The 13,067-nt window shown below is 33.8% G+C and overlaps 1 protein-coding gene across 4 annotated transcripts in view; it reads left to right on the top strand.

Moving 5' to 3' along the window:
* The first annotated feature begins 581 nt into the window (after positions 1-581).
* The window catches only part of LOC128156116 (doublecortin domain-containing protein 1-like), a 68,579-nt gene continuing 56,093 nt past the window's right edge, over positions 582-13,067 (top strand). For 2 of the 4 annotated variants that reach the window (XM_052818157.1, XM_052818149.1), the window contains exons 1-4: positions 596-713; positions 7,422-7,589; positions 11,539-11,799; positions 12,814-12,899. In XM_052818157.1, coding sequence (XP_052674117.1) covers positions 7,438-7,589; positions 11,539-11,799; positions 12,814-12,899 — 499 coding nt within the window. In that variant the 5' untranslated portion in view covers positions 596-713; positions 7,422-7,437. Of the gene's footprint in view, positions 714-7,421; positions 7,590-11,538; positions 11,800-12,813; positions 12,900-13,067 lie in introns of all 4 variants that reach the window. The other 2 variants (XM_052818142.1, XM_052818134.1) reach the window with 2 other exon arrangements.

Below are 13,067 nucleotides of genomic sequence, written 5' to 3'. Positions count from 1 at the left end.
GAAATCAATCAATCAATCATAATCACAATCACTTTAAAAGAGGAGATGCAGTGCAATGAATATTTATATATTAAAATCTTTATTATTCAACAACATTGTATCTGAGATTAAACTATTGTTCTACATATAAATAAATAAATTATAACAAATCTTATAAACTATGAATAATGAAAATTTACTGAAAAATAGGTAAGTTTTATTTTTTGGCATTCAAATTTCACGTTGTTAATTTTATTTTATTAATTTATTATAATTCATTGTTTGATCACATGCTGTGCTCGCCCCAACGGTCGCACCGTAAAACATATTAGTCCTACCTTTAAATAAATGGTTACCTCGGAGGAAAAATATTGTTATCTCCCATTGCAATATTTCACTTGTTTTTACACAACACCCTTGATCCAAATCATTTACTATTTTCTTTTGAGAAATGGACAGGAATAGGATATCCCTCTCCACTTCTCAAAAGTGAATAGGCTAACGGTGTTATGCCTGTCCAGTTAAATTGTTTACTATTTCAAATTACCCGCCAAAATAAAAAGTACTTGCTAAAATTTTGCTGCGTTCCTGTTATTGTGACGTAATCTCCAAGGAGATAAGCTAATATTTCAATATGGAGTCCGATGTTTAAGAATACCGCATTGGAAATAATGCACTGGACATAATTCACTGTAATTTTTGTTTCATCGGCGGTTTTTTCCAAACAAAAGACGGTAAGCATTATACACTAGATTTTGACACAGCATTTTATCGTGTTGCTGATCAGAGGAAAGGTGTCGGATGTAATCGATCTATATATTTGCATGCAGGTGCTCGTTTTGGGTAAATCAAACAGCACAGAAAACCAAGCATTTAGTTTATATGTACAGTATGTTAGTAAGTAATTATTTTTATTTACGCGTGTATGCAATTTCAAATGAAATATCTACGATAATAATTAAGTAAATACAGTATAAGTTTAAGGGTAACGGGTGGTTTCGCTCCGATCACTTGTTCACGCTGAGTGGTTTCGCGTCGAGTGGTTTTGCCCCTTTTCAATATATTATATAAATATTATTACCGATCAATGATTACCTGTAAATATCGATCTAAGCAAACCCCAAATAATTGCTAACGTTGGGTTTTATGAAATAATTTAAAATTATCGTGATTTCACCTAATCGAGCTGTCTTAATTAATGCCTTTTATAAACAGTTGTGTAGTGAAAGCATTTTTAGCCAATTTTCTGTGAGCCATTATGGGTCACCCCAAAGCCAAAGCGCCCCATGCACGAGCACCCCAAATTTTTTTTGTAGCGCCCCAATTACGTTTCACGAGCGCCCCAAATTTATTCATGAGCGCCCCAAAGTAAAATTATCAATACACCTTACGTCTTGGATAATTTGCACGAGCGCCCCAAAATTGGATTTTCCAATATTGTACTAAAATCGGGATCGTTTTCACGAGCGCCTCAAAATGGTTTTCCTGATTATGTCTTAATATCTTCGTAGAATCTCAATGAGCACTTTCTTGATATCTTTTTCCGAGCGCCCAAAAATGTGATGCCTCGATTTTGCATAGAATCTTGTTGGATTTTTTTTTACGGGCGTGCTGCAATGTTACCTAAGATTTGTAAAAAAACTATCTTCGGATATCATTTCCGATGAGCGCCCCAAAATAAGTTTACCTAAGTCTGCTCTCAAATCAGCATTCTATGTTGCTATAAAGTTAATATTTGACTACATGTGTGATAATTATTTGAAACCTGACTTTGCTTTAAAATGTACGTTGGAGAATCTCACTTTTAAGTTAAATATGCATCATTTACATGAGCGCCCCAAAATGAGACTGTTCTATTTTGAACTAAAATCAACGTTGGTGTACGAGTCCCCAAGTTTGGATTAATTTCACGAGCGCCCCAGAATGGTTTTGTTTTTTAGTCTTAATTAATCTTCGATGGAATCTCATTAAACGTACACCTTATTATTCCGAGCGCCCCAAATTAATACCTCAATTTTTTTGGATTATTTTCACGAGTGCACCAAAGTTTGCTTTGAATTATATTTAGGAAATGAGTTGACCCGATTTAAATTACTCAAACATCGATGTATTTCTTGTCTCATTTTAAAAAGAGGCAGTTTGCTGATATATAATTTGAAATAATGTTGCCCAGCTCTAGCCACGGGGAGGCCACTTCATTTTAGAGCCATTTAATGTTTTGGGAAAAAAAAGCCAAAATTCAAAATGATTCAAAATTGGTTGGAAAAATTTGAAAGTTGGACACTGCATTTTTGGGGGACTCGTGAGATATAATTGGGGCGCTCGTGACATACACTTGGGACGCTCGTGCATGGGGCACTTTGGCTTTGGGGAGAAGTGACCAGCACGCGCCATTATATATCGGTGAATTCACTTAGTTATGTAAAATTTAAACATTACTTACATTGCTTTCTTAATGCCTTTATGAACATTTGTCATGTTGGGAGTGAAATCATTTTTTGTCCAATTTTCAGTGATTTCACTTAATTATGTATAATGTTCATATAACTTGCAATGTTTTCTTAATTAATTATGTAGTAATGCCTTGCAGAGCTTTAATTTTTTTTACACTGGATTTCGATTGACACACAGATAAAAGTAGAGGCAGCATTCACGAACCATTTCTTTTGCTATACTCTTTCAGAATACTGGTTCCAAAAAAAACCGTGCTAACGAATTCTTAAGATACTCATCATTTAGTTCTCCAAATTAGATCGCAGTCAAAGCTATTTATTTAACGGTTTCATTGATGGTGGATTAATTGTCCACTAAATAAACTGCTCAGGCGATGTTCGTGCATGTGTATAAAATAAGTGTCTAATTAAACTAAATTACTTTCTAAAACATTTAATTTACCACTTATGTATAGATAGAAATAATTTAAATTACGTATTTAAAAACAAAAGCAGCAAGCAGTGTGTATTGTAGTGTTTATTAATAAATACAATCCGGGCGAAACCACTCGGGGCGAACATGTATTTGGAGGGAAACCACTCAGCGCGAACAAGCGATCGGAGCGAAACCACCCAGATTCAATTTAAGAGTGTGACTAAAATGGGTAGCGAAACCCGGACCGGGCCGGGATTTTCGAAACTGAAAACCGGGTTTTTGTTGATTTCTTAAAAAATACTCATTTGTTCTGCACGAAATTTGCAGGAATACTTTATTACAACTTTTGTTGTCTTCACTTAATTTTTTATTATCACAGAATGATTTTTTCAATATTTATAATACACATTTTCATTTTTAGCTCACCTGAGCTGAAAGCTCAAGTGAGCTATTCTGATCACATTTTGTCTGTCGTCCGTCTGTCCGTCCGTCCGTCTGTCCGTCTGTAAACTTTTTACATTTTGAACTTCTTCTCTAAAACTGCTTATCCAATTTCAACCAAATTTGGCACAAAGCATCCTTATGGGAGGGCGAATATAAATTGCAAAAATTAAAGTCCGATCTGTATTCAAAGCGGAGAAAACCTTGAAAGTGTTGAAAAAGGGGGGTACATTTTTAAAAATCTTCTTCTCAAGAACTACCGAGGCAAATTCAACGTAGTTTAGCATAAATTATCCTTATGGGAAGGAAAATATAAATTGCAAAAATTAAGGGGTAATTTTGTTTTAAATCGAACTTATTATGAAAATAATAATAAAGGAAAGGCGTGTTTCAATCGGGCTCGGCATCCGGTAAAATGGGTAGGCAAGACTTGGCCTGGGCAAAACAAAAGATTGGCAGTTATTAATCTGCCAATCTCATTAAAATTTCAGGATATTTGATGGACTAGTATATTTGTATTCGCTGTAGATATTGCTGCAAAATAATGCGTATTTGGAATTGACGATTGCCGATCTGCCCCGGCATTTATTTTGCCACGGCCCGGGTTTGCATACCCATTTTACCAAGACTCGTATTCCATACTTCTAAAACGAGGTTCTTTGTTTAAAGCAGCCATGACATTAAACGAAAAAGGGTCGATCTGACTATGATGAATTTGCTTGTTGTGCAACAGTTCGCGTATGAAGGGAAGTTTTGAAACATGAAAAATATATTGGTGCCGATTTTGTGAAGTAAATTGAGGCTAAATATTTCAATGCGTTGACAGTTTTCACACATGACGTTGGTGTTAGCTTGTTCTGATTTTCGTTTCGTTTTCATTATTTATGCTTTGTAACCTGGAAACTATCGTCTGTATTTCGTGATTTTTACGTATCAAATCAATCAGAGACTTCGGTAAATCAAACAGTTACGTTAACTGTTTACCTGCGCAAATTAAGCAAAATCTGATGTAGGGGAACTGAAATACAATTCATTCTATCGGTAATTCGGCATTATCTTTTGCCAGGGACGTATATACTAGTATATACGTCCCTGCTTTTGCGTAATGGTAGATTAATGCAATAGGTTTTGTTGAGATGCTCGGCATTTTCTCTAGTTTATTCAGTTTAAATAGAGTTTGATATCGCTTACGGAAATATGTAGGTATATCCATGTATATATATATGATTCATTTCGAAAAAATAAATTGTGTTCTTTATTTGTTATACATGTAGTGCATGTTGTTTACAATTTCTATTTACTAACCATATTTGAGTGTTAAGCTTCGAATTATAAGCAAGATACAGAGATTTGCTCACAATTCTATGTTTGTACACAGATCTTAAAAGCTAAAGATTAAAAAAGTATAAAAAATTGTCAATATTTATTACGAAAATTTTCAAAATCTGTTCTTCCAGAAACCCACTTATTGAATTGTAAACTTAACCTTTTTAGCTCACCTGAGGATGGGGCCACAATGGGGGGTCGAAGTTTAACATGAATATATAGAGTAACTCTTTAGAAATCTTCTTCTCAGAAACTAATCGGCCAGGAAAGCTGAAACTTGTGTGGAAGCATCCTCAGGTAGTGTAGATTCAAAGATGTGAAAATCATGACCCCTGGGGGTAGGGTGGGGCCACAATGGAGTGTCGAAGTTTAACATAGGAATATAAAAAGTAATTCTTTAAAAATCTTCTTCTCAGAAACTAATCGGCCAGGAAAGCTGACACTTGTGTGGATGCATCCTTAGGTAGTGAAGATTCAAATTTGTGAAAATCATGACCCCCGAGGGTAGGGTGGGGCCACAATAGGGGATCGACGTTTTACATAGGAATATATACAGTAAATCTTTAAAAATCTTCTTCTCAGAAACTAATCAGACAGGAAAGTTGACATTTGTGTGGATGCATCCTCAGGTAGTGTAAATTTTAAAGTTGTGAAAATCATGACCCCGGGGGGTAGGTTGGGGCCACAATGTGGGATCGAAGTTTAACATATGATTATATACAGTAAATCTTTAAAAATCTTCTTCTCAGAAACTAATTAGCCAGGAAAGCTAAAACTTGTGTGGAAGCATACTCAGGTAGTGTAGATTCAAATTTGTGAAAATCATTACCCCTGGGGGTAGGTTTGGGCCACAATGGGAGGTCGATGTTTTACATAGGAATAAACAGAGTTATTCTTTAAAAATCTTCTTCTCAGAAACTAATCAGCCAGGAAAGCTGAAACTTGTGTGAAAGCATCCTCAGGTAGTGTAGATTCAAAGTTGTGAAAATAATGATCCCCAGGGGTAGGGTGGGGCCGCAATGGGGGGGGGGGGTCTAAGTTTAACAAAGGAATATATAGGGTAAATCTTTAAAAATCTTCTCAGAAACTAATCAGCCAGATGATTCTTTATAATTGTTAAGACTTTGGCCCCAGGACAATTCTTTGGCCTCACGAGAAGGTTCAGAGTTTGATGTACGTTTATATCCCATATATAAACTATTGTTAGGGATCTTTTTTAGATCTGCAATACTCAACATATGATATGACTATAAAATCATCCTGTTAGAAAAGGGACTAATGATTATAAACATAAGAATATCCAGGGGAAAATGGATTTTATTTATACAGGATTTACATGAATTATTGTACTTTGTCCAGATAGTTTGTATTATGACTCCATTGAGCTGATTTTATCATACCGCTTGTTCCTCAGGTGAGCGATGTGGCCCATGGGCCTCTTGTTTATATATATAACACGCTTCATGTATAACTTGCATCAATTTTAAATGATTAGGAAAATAAATGTGTTGATTTTTAAGGAAAGTTACCTTTATGCTAAGATATCAAATTTTAAACAATAAAAAATATTTATTTTCCTGCCAGGAAAGTAATGCCTTCTCATGAATATCAATCTATCACGTGATATCGCAGCTGACTATAATGTAAAACTTACTGGGGATCAACACCTTCATAATTGTTGTAGTTTAATTTGTCTCCTAAGGGTTATTCTTAGTTTGTGTGAGTGTAATCCTATTTAAACATTCAGAAATAATGGTACGGTGACTGACAAACATATTACACTCATAATACATGTATATATTTCAAAGTAACTACTGTAAAAACTGTATATAAAATGGAGACAGATATCTATTTAGGCAAACAATAATGGCAGCTTCCTGATTTCCCACGAACATGCGCAATGATGTCGGTTTCGCTCTTTCTTCATCAATATTCATGGAAAGGCATTACTTTCATGTCAGGAAAATGAACAATTAAAATTCTATATCTTTGTTACTAGAAGGAATTAACCACTGTAATTTACAGAATATAGAAAACTTTTATAAGTAAACATACACATACACTTTCACTGTCATTCAAAATTGATATTTAAATAATTTACTTTGACTTGTGCTTTGTTTTGTACGATAACCTATTGACACTAAATGAATTGCTGTGTGCATTATAATGTAGAAAATCAAAATCTTTGATTCACATTGAATAATATAAAGTCATTGAATTTGAGTGAACTTATTTTCCTTTTTTTCGATAAAAAGGACTATATGATTTGAGCCTAAAATGGCCCCCTTAAATGAACATCATCATTTTACTTTAATTCTTTGTTTTCTATGTATAGATATACATTTAAAGTTTTTTCATAATCTTCATTTTGATTTTAGTGCCTACAATGCAGAAATATATCATCATAAAGTTGACCTTTTCCTGCCATTTTAGCATTTTTAGCATAATTAAAATGGCTCGTTTTCAAGCTGCTTTTCTTTAAGAAAACATTGAGCGATTGCTTGAACAAACAAAATATTTTCACCAAAGATGTATCTATCCTGTACTAATTAGTGATGAAAAGTTCATTCTTGTTCAAAGCGTCGCCTTATATTTCCCATTCGAAAAAAAGATAAGAAAAATGTCAATAACTGAATGATTTTGATTGAATTCTAAAAATAGCGTCACTTCTGATGTCATATTCAGCCAGTAAGTGAAAAATATATCTTATATCAACTCTTCTAGAAAATAACACACCAATTTAATGTACCTGAAACACTTTAAAAAATGGCGAATTATGGGCCAAATTTGACTTATATCATATATAGTTCTTTATTACAGAAAATGCCTGGGCGGCGAGATTCCAAAACCTTAAGAGAAGGGAACTTAGCATTTAGCAAAGAGAACACAGACATGGTGAGCTATGAAGACTTGCTGATTGCTCAGTATTTGGATGAACTTCGAAAGACAAAGAACAGCATAAAGAGGCAAAGAGAGTTAGTATGATGAAGATTGTCAAAAATTAAATGTACAGACTTGAAAACAATTATGATTTACATCTCTCTATAGTGAGTTTAAAGAACTGTTCTTTCATTAAGGTTTTACGTTTTCAATGGAAGACCTTGTACTGGTTCTGTTGATAATTCTTTTTATTCTTTTTTGTCTTCTAGAAGTTTTTTTAAATTCAAATATTTCTCTTGTTTTTAGTCCTATTATGTTCAAATTTTCAGGATATATTGCAAATTACAATTTCTCAACATCAAATGAAAATCATTGAAATGAAGACTTCCGGTATAGAGTTATTCCCCTTTTTTCAAAAAAATATAGGCATTCCTGTGCACGCAAAGGCTCTGAAACTGCTCATAGCATGTGTTACAAAGTCACAAATCTTGAAAATAGATACCGGTACTTTGAATGTTGTCCTCCGAGTTTTGTTTTTACAATTTCCCCCCTTTAAAGTTTCAAAAAATTAATTTGAATTTTGTGCTTCAAAAAATGTTGATATTTGGTTGTGGTTTTGTTTTGTAGCTCTTTAGTCTAAAATTTTCTCTGAACACATACAGAACAAAATATGTGCAAAATATCAAGGGCTTTCACTTGACATAATTGAAAAAGGGCTGGCCCCTTAGGTTAATGGCCTAGAGCCCTTAAAAGTCTTCGCTTTATAACTAAAAAATGGTTAATATTTTGCTAAAGCTGTTGACAGAAAAGTTTTTTATTATGGTGTTATCAATGTCGTTACAAAACTATTTTGTACCGGTATTGCATAATATGAGTGTAAAAAGCTTGTCTTTTTATCATGAACCAGTTTTCATTTGGCAAGTAAGTGAATAGTCTTTGTGCGTATAACGGACATGAATTAACAGCTGAAAGTGTACCAGCATGTACAGGATGCTTTAATTCATTAGAAAAAGTTTCTTAAAAGTAAAAGTGTACATGTTTTCTTACAGCATTTTTTTTGGAGTCACATCTGTTTAGGTCTTGTAGTGGACAACGGTAAAGAAAAACAAAAATGAGAAAACATAAACGTTCTTTTTCTTTTCTAGTGATATACATAAACTGGATTTTTAAAAAAATAACTTCCATGAAATAAATTTGAGTCCAATTTCCGCAAGCATTTCAAATCGACCTTAATTCTTAGTTGTGTGCATCATTACGTAACTCATCCCTTCCCAATGGTCGAGAAAATCGTCGCCATGGTCGCGGCTGGACTACCTAGCGGTCAGCGGTTATCTAATACACAAGAGTCGCGTCTGTCATATGTGATTTTATTTCGCCGCAAACACAAGAATCGTTTTTATATTAATTACACATTAAAGCTTACTCTTCTTAATTTGAATTAAACGATAGAGTGCCAAATAAGAAATCATTCTGTTTGTTCATAAATTAAAAGCAATGCCATTCTCAAACTGGAGCAGTATCAGACAGACAGATTAACTGTGGAATATAAGGGAAAAAACTTAAATTAATATAGTCATCATACTGTAAACATTTTAAATCTTCCTGGGTTCTGAGCTCTCTATGTGTGTTGTACCTTTACATAAGTTATCCCTCGTTTGCGGTCGAGGAGATAGATTTATTTAATTAAACATTAGAATGTAAATTAAGAAGTCGTTCTTAAAATTGATTAAAGTGATATAATTCCAAATAAGAAACATTGTCAGACATAAATCAATGGTGGATTTGTAAGTCTAAAATGTTATAAAAACTAAACTAGATAAACAATGAAAAACCACAAAGATAAAACCTTCAAACGATGATCACCCCTCGCACATAGCCAAGGAGATCCAGTGCTAGTTGACAAGTGATCTGTGATCGATTCATGTTCTTCTACATGTTCTTTATCACCCGTGCACGTTTATATGATATTTTAAACGTTTCCAACTATTTGTTTATTTGAGATTTTGACGGGTACATGTAAGATTGACTTGTGTTTCAACTAAAGATTTTTAGCTCACCTGAGCAGAAAGACCCCCCCCCCCCCCCCCCCATATAGATCTGCACATGCATTATAGGTGCGATGTCGTAATCTGAGAATGTGGATAAAAAATTAACTTGTTGAACACGCTAAACTTCTATAGTTATGAACAGAATAAGATAAATATTATCAGAGACATAGATAACTTAATAAGTTATTTATGTCTCTGCATGATATTATAAGTTAAAAGTTTTAAGTCAAAGATCTTAAATAAAATTTGTTCTCAAGATTAGAAGTAATGAAATACGACTATATTATGCAATGAAGTTGGTCGTCATTGAAATCATCAGAATACTGCAAGTGTCGACAGTTTCTTATTTCCTTGGAAGACCATAGTTCAATTGACTTGCAGACTATAATATAGCGACTTTTTTGCCTCTCAAGATGTATGCATCTCTCAAAGTTGCACTTAATTGCAACAGATATAGGATCTAGGGGATTTTATTAATTGCTATATGCACATTGATTAAAAAAATAATTGAAGTTGTGTAATATGACGTTATAATGCAACTTAATTGACTTAAAACTCAGCTGAATATTTTATTTTAAATCTGGCTTGTCAAAATGGAAGATTGTTAACTTGTAGCTTGTTAACTCTGAAAAAGTCTAGAACAAAAGAATTAAAGTATTAATGGCTTTCGCTACATCTTTTTATTTATGTGTATGAGTACATAAAGCTATCTTAAATTTTGTTTCACTATACAAAAAAGTGTTGTTTTTCTTAACCTAAAATTTAGGTCTATAGAAATTCAGTCTCTAATTCGCAAAAGCTTTGATACCTTACCACTTGGAAATCATTTAGTGATGCAAATAGACAAATGCCAATATAAAGATTGCTTGTGACCTGTAAATATACCCTGCCTTGTCTAAAGCACTATTACAAAAAGAAGCATCCATTATTCTTTAATAGAGAATTACTTGAGTTATGATTTTTTCTTAGTGGGGGTATTATTTGTGAGCTTGCTCACAGCACCTTTTAGATGGTTCAGTGGGAGCAGTCTGCCTCCCCCCCCCCCCCCCCCCCCCACTTTCTCGCAATCAAAATTTCCCTAAACGTTTAGCAAATTGATTTTCATGGCATTCCCTCACCACCACCACACACACACTTTTATTATGATTAAATTAATTATATACATGTACATATATGATGTGCTTTTTAAAGTGATCCTAAACGTGAAGTAAGTTAAACGAAGAACTTGCCAGGTATGATAATAATACTTTGAAATTGAGTCTCGTTTTCTATTTTTTGAACTTACTATCATTATAAAGATAATCAAGTCTCATTAAAACCATTTCCCTTCTCCTTACACTCGTCAGAGTCTGATAGACCTGTATTGTATCAGTAACAGATCATCTTCACTTGACCTCCATATTTGCATACAATCTAAATATACTTCTACTTACCAAAGATATGCCTTTATCTGTTTAATGAGTGGTGCAACTTCTCAATATTTAGTCTAGAGGTTACATAGAAAACAGGCATGAATTAATTTTTTTGTCTCCATTTGAAGAGTTTCAATTAATTTTCTAAAGTTCTTATTGGTAAGAAGAAATGGTTGTGTAAAGATGACCTTTTACCAATACAGGGTCTGTCAGGCTCTGACAAGTGTGAGGAGAAGGAGGTGGTTTTAATCAGACTGATGGACAATCCTTTTGCGACACAGAGTTGCGACGGAAGACCTACTCGTTGCTTTGCAACGAGCTCGGCTTTAGTTAACAAGATATTTTTTTGTCAGCCACTACCCCACCCTATCTGCCAATTTATGGACGACAAGGGGGCAGTTTTCTTAATAACGCTGCTTTAATTTGAAATTTTCACTTGATATAAGAAATGAAAAGTGCAAATATGAATGATGCTGGCGATTTACAATGCAAAGTTATTGGTTCTTTCAGGATACTGATTTAATTTACTAAATTGTAAAGTTTTAAACTTAAGATGACTGGTTATTTTTTTCTCCATGTTGTAGAGTGCCGCAGTCCCCTTACTCACAGAAACTTCCTCATTCTGATTATGGAATGTCCAATAGAAGACCAATGTCTGCTACTTTGGCCCAAGGTAGGCTTGGATCAGGCAGACCAAGTTCTGGGGCTAGAAAACCCAAAATTGATTCCAAATTCATTGCTGACCCCAATTTGTGGGATCCGGCGACCCCAAGGTCCGAGAGCACAAGCTCTTCCTCGCAGCGAAGGAAAGGAAGACCGGCATCAGCACCTGTCAAACGAAAAACGTAAGTTTATTTCCGCCTCAATTTTACTTAAGGATGGATGAGGATCATATATTTGACTCTACTTATCTCATTAAAATGAAGTGCTTATATAAAAATAAAGAATAAACGTACTTAAGTACTGGAAAGCATTTTAGCAACTTTGTTTGAATATATTTGAATATGAAACTTCCCTCTGTAAATAGTTTCAATAAAATAAAAGCAAGTGATGATTTAATGTTCTATTTAAAAAGAGATAAATTATGGTTAACCATTAATCACTCTTAATTTGAATTCACAGAATACACAAATAATTATAATTACATGTTATAACAATTTAAGAGGCTGTATGTAGTATGGGGAATTTCTGATGAAACAGTTGATTTGATTAGAATTTAGAAATCTTATTATGTAATATGAAGAGGTTTCATACAATTTTTTCATGGCAAACCTAACTTAAATGCATAAAGAACCAAAGGACGACGCCCTTGAATGAAGTAATGATGCAATACCATGATACTGCTTTTTTCCCAGAAATGATTTTTCTTTCAAACTGCTGATCAATTTGATTGGTGCTTGCATCATTAAAAAGAACAATCACTACATTAGGATTTATCAAAATATAATTTACACAGTAATTTTATAATTTTTATTTCCAAAAAATGAGGACACAAGAACACACCAATGAAATCTGAGATTCAATACTCTCAATACCTTGATTCATCATATAGGTAACCGTAATGCTTTCATAAAGCATCTGATTGCATAGGTGTTTTGGTTACCTGTCATATAGTGTTTAGCATATATATGCTAACCACTTAAAAATGTTCAAATTTTAAGATATTCTGATTTCTTTCTTTACTTATAAATTGTCAGTGGCCAAAATATAATATTTAAGACTTTAAGGCATATCTGATGTGTAATTTGTTGACGATCCAACCACCTTAAGAAGTTGTTTGTTATTTGTAATATCTTGTAATAAACCTAGAAAATCACACCAATTCATTAAAAAATTCTTTTTATCTATTTGGTTTGCAGCCGTCCATTTTCTGCGACCTCCAACCTGTCGTGGTTCTACAGAAATCCAGCAAGAGGCTGGTCTGCTCGCTCCACACCGTACTCTGGTCAGTTTCTATTGCTGCCCATCATCCCACAATACATCTGAGTCATATTTATTTTGTACATTTGTTCTGTTTATAAGTTTCTGGCAGCTGTTCTAATTTTTCGGGCGCATATCTATTTCATACAAGGAGTCTTTATTTTTCATTTAAAAGCATTGGGGAGGGGGTTGT

This window comes from Crassostrea angulata, chromosome 1 (genome assembly GCF_025612915.1).
Source record: "Crassostrea angulata isolate pt1a10 chromosome 1, ASM2561291v2, whole genome shotgun sequence".
Taxonomy (NCBI): Eukaryota; Metazoa; Mollusca; class Bivalvia; order Ostreida; family Ostreidae; genus Magallana; species Magallana angulata.
The sequence above is the reverse complement of the archived record's forward strand: the minus strand, read 5'-3'. Positions and strand labels throughout refer to the sequence as shown.